The 24,233-nt window shown below is 50.3% G+C and overlaps 1 protein-coding gene across 1 annotated transcript in view; it reads left to right on the top strand.

The window, feature by feature from the left end:
- Positions 1-24,233, top strand: part of DSCAML1 (DS cell adhesion molecule like 1) — a 366,437-nt gene that overhangs the window by 304,360 nt on the left and 37,844 nt on the right. Inside the window, exons 12-16 of the mRNA XM_024254942.2 lie at positions 7,632-7,831; positions 8,453-8,549; positions 9,151-9,279; positions 17,701-17,868; positions 19,758-19,828. Coding sequence (XP_024110710.2) covers positions 7,632-7,831; positions 8,453-8,549; positions 9,151-9,279; positions 17,701-17,868; positions 19,758-19,828 — 665 coding nt within the window. The remainder of the gene's footprint in view (positions 1-7,631; positions 7,832-8,452; positions 8,550-9,150; positions 9,280-17,700; positions 17,869-19,757; positions 19,829-24,233) is intronic.

Raw genomic sequence — 24,233 nt, 5'->3', positions numbered from 1 at the left:
AGCTTCCTGAGCCCCAGTGGCCCAGCAAGGCTCCCCGCTCCCCTGAGTGAGCCTAATTGTGGACTGGGGCAGGCTGCCCTGGGGCACTAGAGGAGGACGGCAAAGACACCCAGTAAAGCTCTCCTTTCCACAAACACAAGCCGAGGCCTGGAATAGAGATGCTTCTGCCCTGGAGAGTCTCACAGTCAGACACAAGGAGGCAAGGACGCTGCCGGAGGACACGTGCCATGCAGCGGATGCCCCACAGGAGAGGCCTGCATGCAATGTGGGGTGTCAGGGAAGGGCCCTGGAAGTCATCAGGAAGCCTCCTTGGCCTCCACCAGCGTATGCCCCAATTTGGTCATCACAGTGCCAGGCACTGTAGCAGGCGCTGGGGACTGTAACTGGGGCTTGAATGACATGGGCCATCTTCACACCAGGGTCTTCACTCCCCCAGGGTCTCAGAGAGAAGACCCTACCCCACCTAAAGCTGCTGTATAGGAAGGAGCTGTGTATTGAGAAGGAGCTCACCCACACCACTGTGCCTAGCCCTAGCCCTTCCCTTCTCTCAAGTCCCCAGAAAGTCTCCCCTGCACCCCTGTTTGTAAAGAGAAATCAGATTTCCCTGGCTGTTAATTGAATTCGATTGCAGGAAAGCAGAGAAGTTGTATTTCATTAAAGCCTCCTGTGCCCTACAGAGCAGTGAGGTGCTTTTGTGGCTGTCATTAGCATTTGTCATGCAGGACCCAGCACTGTGCATACACCCCACCCCGGCTCTCCCGCCTGCACCCCTAAAGCAGCAGTCCCCACTGCCTGCCCCAGGAGTACCTGCTGCAGCTGCCCCGCCGCAGAGGAGACAGCTTTTTGGTGACAGCCAAATTCCATTTCCAAAAGCCAGGGACTGTGTGCAAGGGTGGCAGACAAACAGATGGCTAGAGGTGGCCAGCCCCCTTAGAGGTGGAAGAACCACTTTCTGGAAGCCTCGGTTTCCTCATTTGAAAAGTGGAGATGATAAGACCTGCTTTCGTGCTTGCTGTTGGGAGGAACCACCGAACGATAGGCCAAAAGGCAGAGGCATCCAGCTCAGGGCCTGCTTTGTCAGGGGAACCTGGGCACGCAGGAGGCCACAGAGCTTCGTCAAGAAATACATCGAGACACAGGCTTTGGAGCCGGGGCATAATAACAGTGCCTACCTCAGATGAGTTCATTCATGCAAAGTACTTAGAATCCTGCCAGGACATGGTAAGCACCCAATAAAAGGGAACTATAAAAGTGTGTATGTGGAGACAGCGTGTGCTTATGGACTGCAGCAGTGTGGGGAGGTGTGTGTTAAACAAGCACATCAGGGTACTGATGTGCAATTGATCATTGCATCAGGTTATGTGTGTGTAATGCCATGCATGGGTTTATGGTAAGGGTGTCAGAGCATAGGCTGTGAGGGTGACTGTGTTTGTGACTGTTGAGGTGTGTTTCTGACACTGCCCCTCTGTGTGTGGTGTGTGTCTGTGTATGTGTGTGTGTCTGTGTCTGTGCGTGTCAGGATTTGTACGCCTGGTGAGTGCATATGACCATCTCCCCAGGGAATTCGTGGTGGCCACCTTCACCCAGAAAGCCCTGTGAGGTACAGCTGGTCTCCACATAGACAGGGTTCAATCTTGTTTATTACCGCAACTCAGTGGAGCAGAGAGACCTTGTAGTCCAGAGCAAGAAGTAAGGGGGAGGTGGAAGAAGGTGAAGGATCAATGGGGCAGGCACCTATGCCCTAAACTTCCCCCTGTTAAGGGGCAGCCTTGTTAAGCCCAGCAGTACAGCAGCCAGGAGGGCTGAAGCTCCTATTTGTGGGCACAGGAGGACACCATGGTCCTTGGAGGCTGGGTGCAGGGCCTGATGGAGGGGCACAGTGGCAGAGTTCTCTGCTCTGGTTAGTTGGCAGAAGAAGAGGGGAAGAGGATTCCCTGCCTCTTACTGAGGACAAGGGGCTGAAAGCCCCCATCTGCAAGGACACGAGTACTCTGATTCATAGAATCACTTCATCAGACAATGAGCCACATTCCCAGACCATCTTTCCCTCTCCTGAGACCCGGGCACCCCCAAGGGCCCAAAGACAAGGGGCCCAGATCCAGGCCTTAATTAACTCCTCTCTGTGAGGCCACAGGTTGTCTACTTCCAATGCAGGGAGCTTGCCACTTCCTACTATGGCCCTTTCCCCAAACAGCAGAAAATACTAGAACATTCCTTCTTAAGCCAAGTAAGAGGTCTTCCCTTACCCCCTTGCAGTGTCTCTCCCTTGCTCCCTGGGTTACTGATTCCCAGTTCTCAGCATGCTTTGAAGTCGGACCATCTTATTGGTCACACTCCAGCCTGTCAATGTCCTTCATCAAATAGGGTCCCCAGAACAAGACCCGATATTTCTTGGTTAATGTTAGGTACAGATAACATGAGCTTGTAATTATGAGTCCTAGAGAGCCGAGAAATCGCATTCCCAGTGATACCGGGCCGCCCACCTTTCGCAGCATCACTGTGTGTTCAGTACTGCCCTCTGCAACCCATCCTCTTTTAAGGTGCTCTTCTGCTTACCAGCAACGTGACCTTGGGCAAATTGCTTCCTTGCATCACCTCAGTGTCTCCATTTGCCAAAGGAAGGGTCTGTGTCACTGATCTATACCAGTTCCATTCAGTAGAACCATAACGTGAGCCAAATAATATGTAATTTGAAATCCTCTCTCTGTCACATGTTCAAAAAAATAAAAAAGAAACAGGAGAGATTAATTATAATAGTATATTCTATTTAACTCCATACATATAAAATATTAACAGGTAGTCAATATAAAACTTAATGACAGCCAGGCGCAGCGGCTCACGCCTGTAATCCCAGCACTTTGGGAGGCTGAGGTGGGTGGATCACCTGAGGTCAGGAGTTCAAGACCAGCCTGACCAATATGGTGAAACCCCGTCTCTACTAAAAATACAAAAATTAACCAGGCATAGTGGTACGCGCTTGTAATCCCAGCTGCTTGGGAGGCTGAGGCAGGAGAATCACTGGAACCGAGGAGGCGGAGGTTGCAGTGAGCCAGGATTGTACCATTGCACTCCAGTCTGCGTGACAAGAGCGAGACTCTGTCTCAAAAAAAAAAAAAAGGTATTTTACATTCTTTTTTTTTTCTTCCTATATTTTTGAAATCCACTATGTATTTTATACTTATCACACATCCCAATTTGGGCTGGCTGTATTTCAAGTGCCCATTAGCCCCGTGTGGCCAGCAGCTGCTACAAATTCAGTAGAACAGGTCTTCATCTGGGCTCTGCAATGCTAGGATGCTAGGATGCTAGGATTCTGTGGAATCGCCTGGCAAGTAACACCTGAAGCCAGTAACTTGTACACGTGTATTTTCTGAACTTGTAGGAGTAACAGACATGGGTCTTATACAGCCTTGCACTTCCCAGATTCACTTTTAGGGGCAAGGCCTGGAAGGAAGCTGGCAGTATTCCCATGGAAGGATATACATCCATCTTACTGCACCAGAGCTCTGCTTTCCTTCTTGCCTGAGACATGTGCCTTTCACATCCACCATTTTCACGTCCGCCATTTTCGCATCCGCCACTTTCACATCCGCCATTTTCACATCTGCCATTTTGGGCATTCAGCAGACCCAGGTTAGCTGATTGGCTGATTGCATTCACCTGTGCTGGCGAGGCTAGAAAAGGAAATGACTTCTGACCTAGTTTTTTCTTTGGGCCTTTTCCATGGAGTCTGGTAATGCATGTCAAGCCACACACCCTTTTCCATGCCACTTGTACATGTGAAGTAGTCCTTATTACCTGGCACCCAGTTGTTTTGAATTCAGGGGCTCATTATACCAGCCCAGTGGGGTTCTGGCTATCAAGCTAGGACCGACCAGTGCTGGCTGACACCCGTAGGTGTAGCCTATGACACAAGGAACCATTGGCCAGGCCAATAAGAGCCATTTTTGACACTTCAATGGAGGTTGACTCTGGCCAGGTCATCTTTTGCCTAGGACCACATTCTCTGACATTTGCTTTCAGTACCACAGTCTATCTTAAGGCCACAGACCTAGGCTTTTTTCCTCTACCCAAAAAGACCCTTGTCCTGACACACAAAATGAAAGACAATAGTCTATGTTGCACGTCACACGTTTCTATAAAAAAGAGCTCCTGTCTTGATGGAACCCCTTGGGGATAGGACTAGAACCCAGGTTTCTTAGCAGCTGCTGTGTGGCAGGCAGTTTACATATGTGGGTTCACTTTGTCCTCACAATGCTCCGTGGGACTCACAGAAGTTAGCTTTAAGGGGTGGAAGGCCACATAGCTCGCAGCCACAGAAGCAGATCCCAGGCTGGCCTGGCCCCCAAGCCCCTCAAGCTTCTCTCCTCTTCCTCGTGAACGGGCTCCCCTGAACTAGCCCTGAGCTAGGGGACTGTGAGGGTTGTGGTGTGTGGTGCTCATTGCCATCCTAAGCTGGTGGAAGGGTGAAGGGACCCTGTCTCAGGCTTCAGGTATGGTTGTTACCACACACATCAGGGCTGAGGGGCCAAGGATCCCTGGGGACCCTGCTGTCCCTGGCTGCCCACAGGGCTGAACAAAGCTGACTAGAAAGGCAGGTTCCCTGAAGTGGGAATGGCATGTATGGATACACAGGTTGTGCACTGCTCAAAAGTACATAGCCTCAGGGGTGAATGGGGTCTGAAACATGGTCCCTACTTCATTGGCCAAGCTGTGGCTCCCGGCACCAGGCAGCACCCAGCCAGAGGCATGGTGGGGGTGCCTTTGTAATTCACACACAGGCCCTGGAAGGGTTAGTGCAGGCCTGCCTGGAGAACAGAACAGAGGTGTGCTGCAGAGCTGTGAAGTCCTCCTACCAAAGACTCTCCCTCCCAGCCCCACTTACACACACACACACACACACACAGACACACACTGTTCCCCTGCTTCTCTGTGGCTTCAGCAGCAACCTCTCAGGAACAGGATTTCTCCCCATGAAGGAGGCCTCAGGGCCCGACCCATGGGGGTCCCAGTCCCCAGTCCGCTTACGAGCCTTCCCAACACCCGAGCTCAATTCTCCAGTAAAAAATGGAGGCATCTGCAATGCAAGTGCCGACTTGTTGATGTAAAATCTTACTCTATATTCCACCCAGGTTTATACGAGTGAATTATGCAAATCTTTGATGGAAAAATATTCCTCCGCACATTCTTGAGAGTGTAAAACCTTAGTCAATAATTCATACTCGGATGTCTCTGACTGCAGGCTTTTTCTTCATTATAACTTGCACCTCGTTATTTGTCTTTTGCATTTTATTGTATATCCTAGTGTAATGCCATGCATTATAAAATTTATCTGCTTCATTATTTGATGAGCTGGGGCTGGGGAATGTGCTGAGAGGCTGGTGCGGGGGCCTGGGGGCCAGGGCTGTCGTCAGCATCAAGTCCTGCATGGCAAGGCAGCAGAGGAGGTGGCTTGCTGTGTGGTGTGACTTCGGGGAGCCAGAAACCTCCCTTCATCCACCCTACTCCTGTCCCAGACGCCTCCTCACCCACGGACTGATGTCAGATGGCACCGTGGCAGCTCTGTGGCTCCCCTCATTTCTTCAAAGGCATATTTGTCCATAAAAGTCAGATGTCCCTGGAGAGTTTGCTGGGAACAACTTTGTTTGAGCAGGCCTTTAAAACTAGGAGAGAGAAAAACCCTGAGAATACCCGGAAGGAAGGAGGAGAAACGGCCAGCTGTCGAAATGGAGCAGAGACACAGTGCGGGGCAGGGGGCGGGGACAGGGGGAAGGGGGCGGGCAGGGAACTGGGTTTTGAGGACAGAGAAGACAAAGCCCCTTTTTGCACGATTGCCCAAAGCAGGCCAGTGACCAGGATAGGGTGAGCTGGTCTCTGCTGTGACAAGAGGTATTCCCCTGAATGGGGGTGGGGGTGGGGGATTTCCGATTCTTGCAGCCAACGACAGCCCCTCCCCATTTATATACTCCAGGATGGCTCCTGGGCATCCCTCCTGAGACAAGAGCCACTGGAAGGCAAATTTTCCCAGAGAAGAAAAGGACAAGGGTAGTCTCCAGCAGCACCAAATCACTGACCTTCCTGGGACCTGCCCCGCCTATGTCTGCCTTGGAGCCTTGGCTCAAGCAGATTCTCCTGCCTGGGCGCCCTTCCCTCTGTTCTCCCCATTTAAGTCTTGCTGGATCAGGTGCTGTGCATTTCTCCCAGTGTAGGACTCACCACTCTTCATGGAAATTGCTAGTCTTGTCTGTTCTCACCACTAGAGTGAAACTCTCTGAGATCATAGGAGTTTCAAACATGAGATCACGCCATGTTTGTCCTGTTCACTGTCAGCTCCAGAGCACATAGTAGGTCTCAATAAATCCTTGCTGAATGGATGGACTGTGCTTTCCCTGATGCCCCTCAGTCAAAGTTAATGTCTCCTAACCCTTTGATGAAACACTCATCAGATTTTCCTCCAGTTCATGTTGCCGGTGCAGGTATCTGTCTTCCCCTCCCTCCGGAGGCAAGGACCCTGTCTCATTGTCATGTGCACCCCCCAGCCTGGCACGAGGTCTCATGATGGCATAAGTGCCCCATGTGTGTTCCTTGAGTTGGGTGGAGGAGAAAGGGGACAGGGTTTTGCTGCAGCTGAGACCATCTTTCCCCTGCCCCTTCCCTCCTGCTGCTGCCGCAGGTGCTCAGGCCCAGAGGAGGGGCCGGTGATTGACAGGCTTCTTGTCCGGGCAGTAGGGACGGGGGCTCCTGATGACCAGCCTGGGCCCTGGTTGTTTGGTGGTGATTTTCTCAGTCCCGTTAGCACTGCTTGTGGATCTTACTTGTGGTGGTGGTGTCCAGGGTTTTCCTTTGTGTCTTGTTTGAAAGAACAGGAGGGAGATAAACAAGCCTTAGCTATAGAGAAAAAAGCAGAGCCTTGGTGCTTTCAAGAAGGGTTCTTAACCTGGGGTCCAGAGGCCGCTAGAAGCTCTATAGATCTGATTCAGGGGGATCCATGAATGTGGGTGGAGGGAAAATCACATTTTTTCACTAACTTCTAACTGAAATTTAGTATTCCTTCCATTTTGAACATAAGCGACAGAATGCAGCAATAGCAGCCCGTGACTGTCACCAGCAGAAATCCTCAGATATGCTCCCATCACATCACAGTGATTGCAAATATCTCAAAATATCACTTATACGCAGCACTATTACAGGATCATGGTAATATAAGACAGCAATTATACGAGCTACCGCTGGATCTTATTTTGTAGAGTAGTAAAGAACACATACTGATAGGTGATATACGATATCGAAGGTTTGCTTGTTCGTGTTTTTAATATTTGCATAACCATATTTCAATAGAACTGGTTTCCTTTATAGTTCTATGTATGGCATACCTGTAAAAGCATTCTGAGCCCAGGCCACTGCCTCCCCAGAGGAGGAATGTGGGACCCCCCCTGGTGAAGAGGGAGGCTGCCCCAGTCATGGATGGGTGTGGGAGAAGGGACAGGCCAGTGGGGTTCCCTGTACTGCTTTATTGGAGCCTATCCTGGGGGAGGGACGGCTGGGGTGGGGGCTTCTGCGCAGGGCACGCGTGCCTCCTCCAGGCTGGCCTCCCAACCCTCACTGGGCCTCCTCCGCCTCCGCCCCCCCAGTCCCAGCTATGATCACTTCCCACCCCAACACCACCATCGCCATCAAGGGCCATGCGAAGGAGCTGAACTGCACGGCACGGGGTGAGAGGCCCATCATCATCCGCTGGGAGAAGGGGGACACAGTCATTGACCCTGACCGCGTCATGCGGTACACCATCACCACCAAGGACAACGGCGACGAGGTCATCTCCACACTGAAGGTGAGCGCCCCCACCCCAGTCCTGGGGGACCCCAACTCTCAGAGAGTGGGGAGCCCGCAGCTATCACATCCGCATCCAGGAGGCAAATGGGGAGCCTGGGAGCCCCTCCCTATACCCCAAAAATGTACCTCCCCTTTCCAACCTATTTCCCCTCTCCATCCAGGAATCTCTGTCTCAGAACTTCACTGTATCTCCTGACAACCCCACAACAATCAAGTGTGGTTTCCTCAGTCCCGCCTTCTTTTCTGGAACACCCAGGGCTCCATTCTCCCTTTTGGGACCCCTCAGCCCCTCCCACTCTCGTGGACCCCCTCAGCCCCTCCCACTCTCCTGGACCCCCCTCAGCCCCTCCTACTCCCCTGGGACCCCCTCAGCCCCTCCCACTCCCCTAGGACTCCTCATCCCCTCCCTCCCTCTGGTGTCCCCCAGCCCCTCCCTGTATGAAGCCCTCCATACTTCCATCTTTGGAAGTCCCTGGGAAGAGAAGCCCTTGACAAAGCCCCTGTGGGTCCCCCTCCCAGAACAAGAGGGCCTTTCTGAGAGCCCTGGAGTGACCCCTTCAGCTGACAAGCTCTAAAAGACTCTTCCTGTTTCCTCCCTCTCCTGCTGGTGGTCTCCCAGCTCAAGCCTGCTGACCGTGGGGACTCTGTGTTCTTCAGCTGCCATGCCATCAACTCGTATGGGGAGGACCGGGGCTTGATCCAACTCACTGTGCAAGGTACCTTCACCTGCTCCACCTTCCCATCCCACCTCCCCAGGGCCCAGGGACCCACCGCTAACTCCACCTCAAAGAGCAGGGGCCACGGCCTAGGCTATGGTGGAGGATGACAGAAAACCACCTTCTGGGGAAAAGCCTCCCTCCACCTGCCCTCTTGCCCACAGGAGGAAAATAAGACCTTTCCAGGAACTTAGACAGCAAAAGTTTGCAATGGCTACAGCCACTATAGATTCCACTGCCCCTTCTGGGGAGGAGTGGAGGAGTCAGGTTCCTGGGTCCAGGCCCCTGCAGCAGGTGTGGGAAGGGAAAGTCAAGTTGGGAAAGTTGGAAGGAGAAAAATGCCGTCAGCTAACAGGATTCCCTGCAGAAGAGTCAGCCCTCTCCCAGGCCAAGAACAAGATGGCAGCAAGACAGGAGAGCAAGCCGGGCCTCCTCAGCCTCCAAGCCCCGCTGCTGGCCTCCTCCAGCCCCCACCCTGCTCAAACCCTAGGGTGCCAGAGTCCTTGGCTAGACCCAGGCGACGCCAGTCCCCAGGGCCAAGCAGGAGGCCAAGCTCCCTGCTGCCCTCCTCACTTCCCTCCCCTTCCCTGCCGCACCCTAGAGCCCCCCGACCCCCCAGAGCTGGAGATCCGGGAGGTGAAGGCCCGGAGCATGAACCTGCGCTGGACCCAGCGATTCGACGGGAACAGCATCATCACGGGCTTCGACATTGAATACAAGAACAAATCAGGTAGGCGCTGGGCCAGGAGGGTGACAGCGTGGTCTGCCATGGCCCCTTGTGCCACGTGCCCTGCCTGTGCCCTCTGGGAGGACAGCCCCTGAGCCTCAGGGCTGCCCATCCAAGCTAGACACACAAGCACCCACCAGTGCACAAGCAGCTGTGGCTTCTGAAGGGAGGGACACTGGCCGGGCTAGGAGTCCAGGTGGAAGATGGAGACTCCCAGTTGATGGGTAGTGATGTCAGCTCCTTTCCAGGACTGTCCCTGGGCCAGAGTCCCCAAGGGTGGTCTGATTTGAAGCCATGTAAGGGCACTGAACCCAGGGCTGTGGGCTGTCTCTGGCATCAGAAGCATCACGGGTTTGGCCAGGTCATACGGGTGCTCCTGGTCTGGGATGAGGAGGATGATTGGAGATCAGAGAGCTGGTCCACTCTGATCCTAAGATCAGAGTGGGGGATAGGAGGCCCTGGAAAAGCCTGGACCTAAATTTCCTCTAAGAGCCCTTCCCATGTGGGTGCAGTGGCTCATGCCTGTAATCCCAACACTTTGGCAGGCTGACGTGAGTGGATCACCTGAGGTCAGGAGTTCGACACCAGTCTGGTCAACATGGCGAACCCCATCTCTACTAAAAATACAAAAATTAGCCAGGCATGGTGGCGCACCCCTGTAATCCCAGCTACTCAGAAGGCTGAGGCAGGAGAATTGTTTGAACCCAGGAGGCGGAGGTTGCAGTGAACCGAGATCACGCCACTGCACTCCAGCCTGGGCAACAGAGTGAGACTCTGTCTCAAAAAAAAAAAAAAAGCCCTTCCCAGAGCCCTCGTCTCAGAGGCCAGCTGGCTGCTGTGCGGCCGCCCCGCCACTGTGAGGCACTGTGGGGCACCATGGGCATCCTGCATCTGGGGAGACTGTGGTAGGTCCCATGGTCAGGTGGCAGGAATGGCAAGGAGGGGCCTCAGGGGGGAAGAGAGTGCACCTGGGTGGCTTCACAGCAGGGTGAGAAGAAAACATGTCTCACTCTGGATCCTTTGTACCTTTTGAATTCGATACCATAAGCCTGTATTCACTCCTCAAAATAACGACAAATTAAATTAATTATAAATAAAGCATAGAAAAGAGTAGAATCTAGATTACTCAGTCTTCCTCAGTCTCCTTACCCCACCAGCTCAACTCCTCTTGTAGGTCCTTGCTTAGATGGAAGGTTTCGTTTTCTCCTGAAGCTTCCAGACCCTTCTTTTCCCACTTAGCACGGCAGTGGCCATTGGCCGGCCGGCTGTCCTCTCCTCTTGATTGGCCAAGTCCTGTTCCCTTTGTATTTCCAGCACCTGGCACAGGGCCCGGCCACATGGTAGACGCTCAGCAAGTGTTGGCGAGTGAGTTGAAGTGGGACACGTGAAAGCAAATCTCTGAGCTGCATTCGCCCCTTGAGAAGCCACTCTGTCCAGGGCCCTGGGTCAGTCATCTTTGATACACATGTCTACAGAGACAAACCCTATTCTCAGACGCTTCTGGTCTAGTTGCAGTCAGCCACCCAGGAGTTCAACCTGAGTGCAGGAGGGCCGCAGATCCAAGGAGGGGCTTCAGCCAACGGGTTGTCCGGGAAGGCATCTGTCTGGTCCCCTGTAGATGCTGCACTGAGATAGGTCTTGGGTACTGTAAGGCAACAGGCCAAGATCTTGAGAAAGTGAAGGACAGAGACCAAGTGAGGGTGCAGTGTACACCAGGAAGTGGCCTATGATCTAGCACAGGGCTCATAGATGCAATTCATGGGCAATAAATCTACAAAGGTGCTTTGGGGCCAGGTTGGGAGGGAGGCGTCCAGGCTGAGCTTTCACTTTGCTGGGGAAGGTCACTGAGAGCCGCTAACAATGTCTGAGCTCCCGGGGGAGACTTGAGCAAACATGGTGGCTTAGAAGAATGAATGTGAGTGGAAGAAACTGATATCCAGGAGAACAGAAAAGAGGCCATTGCAGCCCTGCAGCTGGGGAAATGTGATGAGGCAAAGGGGACAAAAGAGCTGACTGTGTCCATGTCACATCTCAGGGCTCCCTGAGGTTGGGCACAGGCCACCCAGGAGTAAACAGGAAGGGCTGGGTCCAGAGGGTGGCATCCCATATAGCACTGCACACACCGCCTCCCTGCTGGCACACATCTGGGATGGGAGGTGGATGCCTGGGCTGTCGCTCGCGCCCCTCCCCCCGTTCCTCCTCCCCCATGCTGCCCTGATGCCCACAGCCCCTCCACTGACCAGTCTCTAATGTGTGGGAGCCTCTCCTGGGGCACCGCTCAGCAGGGGCAACGTGGAGAACATCACACATCTGGAGAGCAAGGCAGAAGACAAGGTGGAAAGGGAAGATGCTATTCTTAGAGCACATCCATGTCTTCCCCTTCTGGCTCCCTGCAGAATGAGGAACTGCGGTAGACCACCCCAGCTAGGAACGCCAGGATGGGTGGGGAGGGTAGAGGGAGGGATAATGAAAGTTAAGCTTCAGTCTCTGCCTACCACAAGGGCTTTGCACTCTTAAAGAACTAAGTCACAGGACCCAGAGCACTGAGAAGGCAGCCGGTCCTTTCCACACCTTTGGGTGGGATGGCTCCAGCACAGCCCACCCAGGCAGGCATCTGTCACATCCTGGCATTTAGGAATAGGAGTGCCATGAGAACTGTAGTGTGCTATCACTGGAGGCCAGCAGAGACCCCGGGCATGGCACGGCTTCCCCATCTGTGAAGTGGGGGCGGTGATGCCTACCTCATGGGATTGTTTAGAGGATTAGAGAAAAAGCATCTATGATAGCACGGGGCTAGAGCAAACTTTTAATAAATATAAGTTCCTCTGTCTCTTCTAACTCAAATACCTCGTGCAGCAATTTATAGTTCTGTGGGACTTGCAGGCTGAAATATATGTGTCTGTCAGTCAGCCACATGTACTGAGTGCCAATTTTTTCTTGCAGAATCATGCACCAGCCATGTGGTAGAGGAAGAAAAAGAAATAGGAGACAGAATGTTGCCCTTGGAGCTTACAATGCAGTTGGAGTGAGAATATACACATACATACACACACACACACACACACACACACACACACACACACTTTCAGAACCATTACAAAGCACTATCCAATCAAGTGTAATATGCCACAAACTGTATTAGGTGAGAACTGAAAAAGGTATCCAAGGGAACAGAGGATGACTCAAAGAAAGGAGGGGGTGTGCACACGTGTGTGTGTGTGTGTGTGTGTGTGTGCCTAAGGACAGCTTCCTGCACCTGTGGACTAGTGGAACAAGAACCATTGACAAAGCTGAAGACTTGGGTTGACCAAGTGTCAGAGCTGTGTGATCTTTAGCGAGTACTTAACATCTTTGGGCATCTCCTTATGTACAAAATGGAGACAGTAACATTTCATTCTCAGGGTAGCCATGAGGATTTGAGGAGTGTGATGACATACATGGAGGTGCCTAGCACCCAGCCTGGCACATGATAACCTCCCACAGATTCCTGTCCTGTGTCTCTGCTTCCCCTCTCCACTTCCCCCTGCCCCAGGCCACACCCATCCTGGGTCCTGACCATCGGCTCCCTACCTTCTTTGCCCCAACTGTGCCTTTGCCAGGATTTCTGCCATGTTGCTCATCATGCTAATTTTCCAAGAGAAATTACCGAGTCTGCCCTTTCTAAGCCATCCCACTCATGCTGACTTCTCCTGGCCCCAGGCAGCAGAGTAATAATACATGAATGCCGAATGATAAATAGCACCATCCACACAAATCTATCAGATGGCGCTGTGCAGATTTAAAAACGCAGACACCACATTTTGCCCCTGTTCACCAAGCACAGAGCAAGGATGGGTTCTTTGAGGATGGCCCTCCCCTACACCAGCCTCATAGCGCAAGCTGGTGTAGGGGCTGTGCTGGCCACCATGGGGTGAGCTGGCCTGGCGTGGCATGGTGTTCTGTGGGAGCTGGAGTGTGGCTGTCAGAGGGACTGGTGTTGAGATGTCGTGAGCTGTCGTTGTGACACAGGAGGCCTCTTCTCCGTGCTGTGAAGAGATTGTCATGGGGGTCTCAAAGGCGTGATCCAAGGAGAAAATTAGAGATGCAGAATGGATGTGCTTCCTGAGCCCAGGCAGCTAAACGCTCCAGATGTGGCTTTTCTCCAAGCTGCGTCCCCTCTACAGTGAATGTATCTCCTGAAAAACCAAAGATTCCCAGTCCCCTCTCAGCAAGCAGCCCACAGAGCAGAAGGCACTGACATCTCCCCAGCCGCTTCCTTATTTTTAAGAAGAATATTTTGCATCATAAACCCTTTGATGAAGAAAGGGAGAGAGAGCCCTTAATGAAATATGTTAATCTGGGTAAGCCAGGCTCATATGAAAGGGAATATTAAAAGAGACAATATTCACCAAAGCCAGCTCAGTACTCGGAGAACTGAAAAGGAAAAGGAAGAAAATAGGGCCCCTGGTCTCAGCTATTCAGGGTCAGGGAGATGACAGTGATCAAATTTGGCAGATCAGCCAGAGACCTCCAGATCTGACTCTGATGCATTAGCCTGGAAAGGTTGTGGAGAGGGAGCTATTTTGTGCTAACATCAAAGATGGTTTGGGAACACAAGGTCAAATCTACCTGCAAACTACGGGTGACAAAAGCGGAAAAAAAAAAAAGGAGTTGTTCTCCGGGACACTCCCCCGCCCAGCCTTCCTGTGATTTGCAGCTGAGCAAGGCAAGGAGGGGAGGCAAGGAGGGGAGTGGCAAAGAGTACACGGTGGCCACAGGGTGCAGAAGAACTCCAAGTCCCAAGTAAAGGGGAAAAATGGTGGCTCTGGTTTAAAATCAACAGCACATTTTAAGTGCCCCACACATGTGAAATTGGGGAAAGGACCAAAGTTTTAGACATGGCTCCTGACTTCAGGGAGCTTAGCATCTCCTTGGGCAGTTACCACCAAACAGTGAACCCTTGAAAGAAGATACTGTGGACTGAGGAGGGGCTCTAAATGCTGGAAGAGTTCAGAGGAGGAGAAGAATAGAGAAAGATAAGGCCGGGGAGGTGAGCAGGAGCCAGATGTTGCAGGGCCTGCGTCAGGTTGTGAAATTTTACCTTTATCCTGAGAACAAGGAACAACTATTGAAGAATTTTATGTAAGGAATTGCAGTATCAGATTTGTGTTTTGAGAAGACTGCTCTCAGACTCTCAGGGCCAAGACGGAATGCTCACCTGTAAGAGGAGCTCGATTGTATTTGTAGAGCAGACGATGGCTTCAGTGTAGAGAACAGATGAAAGAAACAGGGTACACTGAGCACATGGAGGGCTAGGGAAGAGGCCATTTCCCTGGTCTAAGGAGGGATGACAGTGGCTAAGCCTGAGGTAGAGATGGGGATGGAGGGAAGTGGAAGGATTCAAGAATGACACAGAGGCCAGGCGCGGTGACTCACGCCTGTAATCTTAGCACTTTGGGAGGCCAAGGTGGGCAGATCACGAGGTCAGGAGATCAAGACCATCCTGGCTAACACGGTGAAACCCCATCTCTACTAAAAATACAAAAAAATTAGCTGGGTGTGGTGGTATGCGCCTGTAGTCCCAGCTACTCGGGAGGCTGAGGCAGGAGAATGGCATGAACCCGGGAGGCGGAGCTTGCAGTAAGCCGAGATCGCTCCACTGCACTCCAGCCTGGGCAACAGAGCGAGACTCTGTCTCAAAAAAGAAAAAAAAAATATGGAATGACACAGAACACAAAAGCTATCCCACTTGATAAGGAGAAAGGGAGAAGGAAGAGTCAAGAAATTGATAATGGTGGTGCCATTCAAGATGGAACCCGGGAAGTTGCTGGGTAAGCAGGGTGTATGGTCGAGAGTTCTGTCTTGGACAGGTTGAGTTTGAGGTGTCCATGAAACATCCAAGATGAGCCATCAACTAAAAAGTTGGCTATAAGGTCTGGAGTCAGAAGGAGAGGCCCCGGCTGGATGTTAATCTGGGAGGTATCTGCGCAGAGATGAAAATAGAATGCATGGTTGGGGAAAGTGCATGGCAAGAGAGAAGGAAGCCTCAGGTGGAGGCTTGAAGAACTCGAACCATTCCTGGTAGGGTAGCGGAGGAGGCACCTGCACAGAGACAGAGAGAAGCTGGCCCGAGAGATAAGCAAAAGGCCAGAGAGTGTTTTATTAGGGAGCAGAGTCGGGGGGTGTTTCCTGAAGAAGGGAGAGAGGTCCAAGTGTTGAATACACCCAAGAAGCCAGGAGGGAAATTGGGTTTGGTGCCGCGAAGGTCACCTCTGCTGTGGAGATGGAGCGCTGATGTTGCAGGAGGATGTGAGGAGTAAATGGTGAGCATTTAAATTGCCCAACGCTGCACCTGGCACACTGCAGGTGCTTGGTAAATATTAGTGCCTCTTCTCCAGACACACCGCCCCAGTCTCCTCCCTCTGCCTGCACTCATCAAAAATGAATGCACTGACTTGTGCTCCCTCTCCCTCTCCTATAAACATGGGCACATCAGATGTGACTTATGAGCTGGCGCCAGCTCCCAGGATGCCACAGAGAGAAGGGAACACCTGCCTCCACATGACTAGCCTGTTCTGTCCCAAACCCACAAGCAAGTGCCCACAGCAGGTAGGAGCCTGCAAATTTGCAATTCCAGCTTAACCTGCCAGCCACAGAGTGACCCTCCCGTGGTTAGGGTGTTTTAAAATACAAAGAGAAAATAATGTGTTTTTGAGCACCAACAGCCTGCCATTTTGTTTCTCTGGCTCGTGAAACCAAAGAATTAAATGCAAAACTACAGATGGGGAGCTGGGCCGGTGCCCTTCACAGATGCTAAGCCTGAGCAGCTATAAGTGGTGTTTTGCAAACCATCAAGATCTCAACTCACCAGAAATCGGAGGCCTGGGACAGTGTCTTCTGGTGAACCAATTCTCCTGATTTATCAGGCATCAGGTTTTTTGTTTTGTTGTTTTTTTTTTTTTTTTCATTTTTGAGACGGAGTCTCGCTCTGTTGCCCAGGCTGGAGTGCAGTGGCATGATCTTGGCTCACTGCAACCTCCGCCTCCCGGGTTCAAGCAATTCTCTTGTCTCAGCCTCCCGAGTAGCTGGAACTACAGGCACCCACCACCAGGCCCGGCTAATTTTTGTATTTTTAGTACAGACAGGGTTTCATCATATTGTCCCAGCTGGTCTGAAACTGCTGACCTCAAATGATCCACCCGCCTTGGCCTCCCAAAGTGCTGGGATTACAGGCGTGAGCTACTATGCCTGGCCTATCAGGCATTAGTTTTAACCAAAAAAAATTTTTTTAGTCTTTCTAGAATGTGCTAGCCTCCTTTCCTGATTTAGGATTTAAACTGTGGTGAATACAACTTAATCTTTTCTATGGAGAATTTTTCACGATACTCTTACTGTGGATTTAAAGGCATAGAAAATTAGACGAAATAGTGACATCTGGACTTGCCCTGGGAACATTTTTCAGCCCTACTATCAGCTTGTTTCCTTGTGATTTGCCTTTTTTTCTTTTCCAAGTAAGGTGCCAAAACAGTTATTTGGTTAAGAATCCCGGGTGTGGAAGGTCCTAGCTGAGGCATTTTTAATTGCAACCCCTTCCCCTTTCCTCTGGAGACCCCTAATAGGTGCGCAGCAAAAATATATTGAACAAATGACTGGATTCCTCTGGAGATGCGGGGTGTTCATCATCACAATATGGGTCTAGGCCTTGTTTAGTCACACCTGAATGGTATTTATCTGGTATTTTCCACCTCCTACAATTTTGCTAAACATCAGCCCTGAGATAGACTACCAGTCTCCCTGGATAAATCTTGAACATGTTAATCTCTTTGGTGGCCCCTAACCCTAATGACTCGGAAACCATCCTCCTGTCGATGAAGGAAAGAGGGTAGGGTTTGGGCTGGGGACTCTGGTACTTGGCCTGTCCCCTTCAACCCTGAAATATAACATTCAAGTTCACCACCTCACAAGTGCACAAGGAAAAGAAATACAGAAGCACACACAAAAGGAGGAGAAAAGGAGAGGAGACTTAGCCTCCCGCTTTGCATGGGGGCCACTGGGTAAATGGGGTGTCTCACTGTTAGACCAGGTCACTGATGCGAGGGGAGACCCAGGAAGAAGGGCACTGGCCAGTCAGACCCTCAGGGATAGCAAACAGATGGTGATCTTGGCAGGGACCTTGGGGAACGTCTTGTCCGACCTCTGCCTGAAGTTTGAGCTTACAGGCTGGCCAGTGGGAGAGGACAGTCAGGCTTCTCCCAAGCTGGCGCTGCATGGGACAGACCCCTTGCACCATCTGTGAAGTTGTTCAGGCCTGTGCCCTCTCTGCAGTCTGTGTGAGCTGGGCCCCTCGGGCATCCAACTTAATATTGGGCTGTGCTGGTACTTCAGGCTGGGAAGGGGTCCTGGAGTTTGCCTGGCCGTGCTTTGACATGGATGTCTTCTCTCCAGATTCCTGGGACTTCAAGCAGTCCACACGCAACATCTCCCCCACCATCAACCAGGCCAACATCGTAGACTTGCACCCGGCATCCGTGTACAGCATCCGCATGTACTCCTTCAACAAGATTGGCCGCAGTGAACCGAGCAAGGAGCTCACCATCAGCACCGAGGAGGCCGGTGAGCACCTTGCCCAGCCTGCCCTGCCCATGGCCTCAGGGATCAGGGCCACCAGGGGCCTACAGCGATCCTGTTCATTGGCAATGAGCTTGCAGTTAAAGGGGGTGGGGTGGGGAAAAGCATCCTAACAGATGTTTGTGTCCACCTCTGGATCACTGGAGGCTCCTCTGTTTGACCCTTTTCCAAGCGGGGTTCTAGATACTGGGTTTGGGGGAGCTATCTGTGGTTCTGCCCCACTCCCCTGGCCCCAGCATCTGGAAAGATCTATCTGCAAGATAGGGTACTAGGGCCTGGATCATTTTCTATGACCCTCATCATAGAGTTTTCTTGAAAGTTTAAACAAGATTTCTCTTGCTATGTTTTCTTTTGTTATCATGTAATACAAAATAATGCAGAAAAGGCCAAGAGTGGTGGCTTATGCCTGTAATCACAGCACTTTGGGAGGCCAAGGAGGGTGGATCACCTGAGGTCAGGAGTATGAGACCAGCCTGGCCAACTTGGTGAAACCCTGTCTCTACTAAAAATACAAAAATTAGCCGGGTGTGGTGGCGCATGCCTGTAGTTCCAGCTAATCAGGAGGCTGAGGCAGGAGAATCGCTTGAACCTGGGAGGCAGAGCTTGCTGTGAGCCAAGATCGCACCACTGCACTCCAGCCTGGGTGACAGAGGAAGACTCCATCTCAAAAAAAAAAAATGCAGAAAAATACACATGACATATATGTGCAGTTTTATAAACAAGCATAAGGTAAACAATGAGTATAACCAACACTCATCATCAATTAGCCAGCATGGCAGAAGTCCCCCATGTACCCCTTTCTGGTCATAACACCACCCCTCCCCTTGAAGTAATCAATATCCTGATTTTTGTGATACTAATTTTCATTCTTTTCTTTTTTGTACTGTCACCACAATGTATATGCAATAAAATGTATAATTTAGTTTTCCCTGTTTTCCAGTAGAATATATTCATGACATCATACTTCATATATTCTTCCGTGTCTTGCTTGTTTTAATCAATATTACTTTTGCAAGCTTCATTCATGTCATTAGCATAGCTATAACATTTATGCTTTTTCAGTGCTGTATAGTATTCCATTATATGACTATACCACAGTGGATTTGTCCATCTACTGTAGATGGACATTTAGATTGTTTGTAGCTTGGAGCTATTACAAAAATACTGCTATAAGCATTCTTGTATGCTAGTGTACCAGTTCATGAGTTTCTCTAGGGGATATAAGCAGTTGTAGAATTACAGAGTCATCAAACAGGCAAATACTTCTACCTTTAACAAAAAATGCTAGAATGTTTTCTGAAGCGTTGTGCCAATTTTCTCTCCCATGATCAGAGGATAAGAGTTCAGGCTCCGCCCCCCGGTTTCATGCCATTCTCCTGCCTCAGCCTCCCGAGCAGCTGGGACTACAGGCGCCCGCCACTTTGCCCGGCTAATTTTTTGTATTTTTAGTAGAGACGGGGTTTCACTGTGTTAGCCAGGATGGTCTTGATCTCCTGACCTCGTGATCCGCCCACCTCGGCCTCCCAAAGTGCTGGGATTACAGGAGTGAGCCACCGCGCCCGGCCTAGACATTCTTGTATGAAGTAGACACTTCATACTCTTCAACTTTTAAAAACGTTTGCCATCCTACTGGATGTACAGTAGTATCTTATTATCATTGTTTGCTATGTTTTCAGCAAACTATGGAGAATGAAGAGGAAATTGAAACCCTATGATACTTTCAGAGGAACTCAAAGGTTCTCTGCTATCTGCATCTGAGCTTAGTCTTTTCCCCAGGAGCCCTCCAGCTCAGGAGGGTGGGAGTGGGAACATAGAACCCCTTCCTCTTCCAAGTCTTGACTTGTAATGTTTCTCCTCCCCACTACCCTGCTCAGCTCCCGATGGGCCCCCCATGGATGTTACCTTGCAGCCAGTAACCTCACAGAGCATCCAGGTGACCTGGAAGGTAAGTGTGTCTAAGGCATCTCCCCTGGAATGTCTGCTTGCCTCCTCTCTCCTCAATCCAGGACGGAAGCTCCCAGCAGGCTTGCTAGTCTCTCGTCTTATATGATGCCCATGTCTGTTTTGTCACTAAACCTAGTGAGATTTGAGAGGTGGAAGGAGAGGGAGGCAAAGGCAGGTCCACCCAGCACAATAATCCCCACTTCTCTGTCCTCCCTGGTTCTCTGATGGAGGCTCTGCCTGGGGTGGAATGAAAAACTTGCAGTGCCAAGGAAGGAAGATGGTTCCTCAGCGGTGCTGGCCCATCCTCCAAACCCCACATGTTGTAATAAGGTTGGAAGTAGATTTGATTTTGTGCCAAGTTCCTCCTCTCTAACATCAGCATGAAAACAACTGCCCTCCCTACCTCTGAAGGTGGAGAAACTGTAGAGAAAAGAGACCACTATGTGCTATAGCCATTTCTAAGGGCAAAGACCTGTAAAATATAGGGGGTGACTGAAGCATCTGTCACTTAAGGAAAATCTTAAGGGAGATTCCACAGCTAGGCAGGGAAACAGAACAGAATGACGTTGAGCAGGACTCAGAAATGCTTCCCTGGGCATCTTCTGGCCCTACCACCAAACCCCTCCACGGGCATAGAAGGGCTGGCAATCAGGGGCTTCCTGTCTCACTGCATCCTCCAGTCTCCAAGTGCTTTCTCTTTACCAACTTATCTGACCCTCTCCTCATTCCTGGGGAGCAGCCAGAGAAGGCACTTTTATCCCCTTCCACCAGAGGAGGCCATGGAGACAAGATGTGAGGTGGCCTGACTAGCAGAGACAGAGCTCAGACTGCAACACAGAGTCTGCAGCCCCAGCCAGTCTTCCTTCCACAGCCACTGCACAGGGCTCTGGATCAGAGAGCATTCTCAGGGCCTTCTGTGTTCTTCCTGGAGCTTTCCCATCTCAACAGTGGGGCTCGGGGGCTGTCTTCATCAGTGACCAATTGTCCACGGTGACTTTCTGACTGTCCTCTTGATAAGAAAAGCCCAGGTGCTTGAGTCCTTCTTCTGGGCTCTTTAGAAAGGTAGACTTGAGAATGAGAGAGATTCAGAAGGACCTAGTGATATTTTTCCTAAGACCATGTGCACGCACACTCACATTCACACACATAGCAGCAGCCTGGTTCCTTCCCTCCCAGAGGCATGACCAAGAGGAAAGCGAGGTAGGGCTGGGCAGTTGGTCCTTCCTGGGGGCAGCCCACCTAGTGGATACCTGGAGCCAGGGTTCCTCTCCAGATTCAGATCTGGGTTCCAGGGCTCTCCTCAGAAAGTGGGGTGAGGCCGGGCATCCAATCCCAAACTCTTGGCTGCATCCTGGCTGTGGACCTGTATCCTAGAAGCACTCCAAGGCAGCCAGGAGGTGGGGGCAGGGATGAATAAATATGTAAAATACTGAAACATTGGGCTACAAAGTTCTGACCCACAGGTCGATAAAAATTTAGAATCAGATTTATTTCTCCAAAGTCTCATAATGAAAAATAAAATTGATTAGAAAGTTAGAACTTCAGAATGAACCAGCTGGTCAATAAATTTTGGGCTGACTACTCAGGGGATTTTTTTTTTAACATTGAGAAACAGATTAATGAAAAATAAAGATTCACTTGAAGATAAGTCACTTCATTTTAAGACCCTTTCCACGAGATGGATCGCCCCTGCTTTATGACATAAATTTGCAATCAGCCCTATTGATTTCTTAATGCTTCACAGAAATATTGTTAAGATTGATTTAAATCCTGACTGTGGCTGTTTGGAGAGGCGGGGGACAGAGGAGGAGAAAGAGAGAAGAGACAGAGAAGGAGAGAAAAAAAAGAGAGAGGAAGGAGGCAGGAAGGATCTGTGAAGATTTGTATAAATATGTGAATCTATCTGGATGGATGGATTGGGGTGTGCCTGCATGCCTGTCTGAGTCCTGTCAGTATATGTGGATGTGGTCACGTGTGCAGGTATATATCATGGTGTACATAGCTCTGGGCATGTAGGCAATCTGTGGCATAGTATAATGATGTTCAATGTGTGTCAGTATAGATATACGTACATGAAGCGTGAGAATGGGGGTCGATGTGAAGAGGAAGGTCTCAGGCTCTTGAAGATACATTTCTATCTATAATTGATGTCTCTGTGTGTGTGTGCACAGACATACGTGTGTAGATACAAGACCCAAATATAAAAATGTGTCCACTTACAGACCAGCAAGCAGGACTGCCCAAGTGCAGAGAGAAACATTCAAGGAGCAACAAAGAGTCAAGTCAATTAAACACACACACACAGACACACACCTATTTAGTGAGTTCAAAACAATTATGTTAAATTAAAAACTTCATTTTATTGACTTAACAGTGAGCTTAAAAATGCAGTTCATTTAAAACATTCATTGACTAGGAAAAAAAAACCAGTAGGGCTGTTTTACTAACTTAATTGTTTTTATCTCACTATTTTTTAGTACAATAAAAGGTGGGCTTTTAAATTAACTTCATTGTCTTTAAAACCCCGATTCAAGCTGTTTTTAAATGTGCTGGGGTGGGTGTTCTGTCTCAATTTATAGATGGGCAGGCCCGGGCATTAAAGGAGCCAGTTTCTATTTGTGGATCTAAATGTATCTGGTCAGGAGTGGGAGTGTGGATTAAGATGTTTGCTTTGATGGGTCTGGATATGTGTTCCTGGTTCTGGGTGTGAATGGATATATTGGTGACGGGGGGGGGGGGGGTGTGCACGCACATGCGTGCGCGCACCTGGCTGGGCGTGTATCAGGGTTCGAGCCTGGGGTGAGAGTGTTTTCCAGCCCCAGACCGATGCCAGTGGAGTTTCTCCATTCGCCTGGCTGACTGGGCTCAGTCTTCATTCCCACCAGCCCCCTTCTAACCTCCAAGTCCTTGCCGTCTCTGTGCCTCCATCCAGGGCTCATTCGGGCCTCACCCTTCACCATTCCCCAATCCCTGGCCATGGTGTCTGGGGCAATGCAGCCTTAGCGTTCCCAGAGGGGCTGTACCCAGGTGAAAGTCAGGGATCTTTTTTTCTTTAGTTTTAATGAAATACATATAGCTTAACATTTACCATTTGAACCATGTTTAAGTGTTCAGCTCAACAGCAGTAAGCACATTCACAATGTTGTACAACCATCACCACTAGCACTTCCAGAACTTTTTCATCCTCTCAAACTGAAATTCTGTACCCATGAACCATGAGCTCCCCATGAAAGCTCTATTCCACCCCGCTTTTGTTGAGACAGAGTCTCACTCTGCCGATCTTGGCTCACTCCAACCTCCGCCTCCTGGGTTCAAGCGATTCTCCTGCCTCAGCCTCCTGAGTAGCTGGAACTACAGGCGTGTGCTACCACACCCAGCTAATTTTTTGTATTTTTAGTAGAGATGGGGTTTCACCATGTTGGCCAGACTGGTCTCGAACTCCTGACTCAACTGATCCACCCACCTCAGCCTCCCAAAGTGCTGAGATTACAGGCATGAGCCACCACCCGGCCTCTCTATTTTCTTCTCTCTGATTTTGACTATTCTAAGTACCTCCTAAGTGGAATCGGACAATAGCTTTTGTCCTTTTGTGTCTGGCCTATTTCTCTTAGTGCAGTGTCTTCAAGGTTCATCCGCGTTGTGACGGATGTCAGTGTTTTCTCCCTTTCATGGCTGCATACTATCCCATTGTATTGCACTATCATACTCTGCTTCTCCACTCATCTCCTGGTGAACACTTGAGTTGCTTCCACCTTCTGGCTATTCTGAATAATGCTGCTTTGAACATGAGTGTACAAGTACCTCTCTGAATCCCTGTTTTCAATTATTTTGGGCATAAACCCTAGCAATGGAATTGCTGGATGGTATGGTAATTGTATGTTTAGCTTTTTGAGGAACTGCCAAACTCTTTTCCATGGTAGCGGCGCCTCTTTCCATTCCCACCAGCAATGTACAGTGTTCCCATTTCTCCATCCTCACTACCACTTATTTTCCATTATTGTTGTAAGAGCCGTCCTAATGGATGTGAAGTGGTATCTTGGGACTCTTTTTTATTCAAACTAATTGCTCACCTCCCTCTCCATCTGAATACTTTTTGTCTGTTGTTCTATTTTCCCCAGGCCCCTAAACCCATGCCAAATGATATCCCTATTCATTCATTCATTCATTCGTTCGTTCCTTCAATATGTATTGAGGGCCCATAGTATGCCAGGCACCATTCTAGACATGGAGAGTGCAACAGTAACAAAGCGTCCTCACAGTGCTTCCATTCTAACGCAGGCAGACAGGCAAATTTCACTAATGCATAAGTGAAATTCATAGACTGTCAGATGATGCTAAGTGCTGTGGAGGAAAATAAACCGGGAAGAAAAATAAGGAGTGCCAGAGAGAGGCAGGGAGCTGTCTTA

The sequence above is a fragment of the Pongo abelii genome, chromosome 9 (genome assembly GCF_028885655.2).
Source record: "Pongo abelii isolate AG06213 chromosome 9, NHGRI_mPonAbe1-v2.0_pri, whole genome shotgun sequence".
Lineage (NCBI taxonomy): Eukaryota > Metazoa > Chordata > Mammalia > Primates > Hominidae > Pongo > Pongo abelii.
This window is presented reverse-complemented; position numbering and strand designations above follow the sequence as displayed.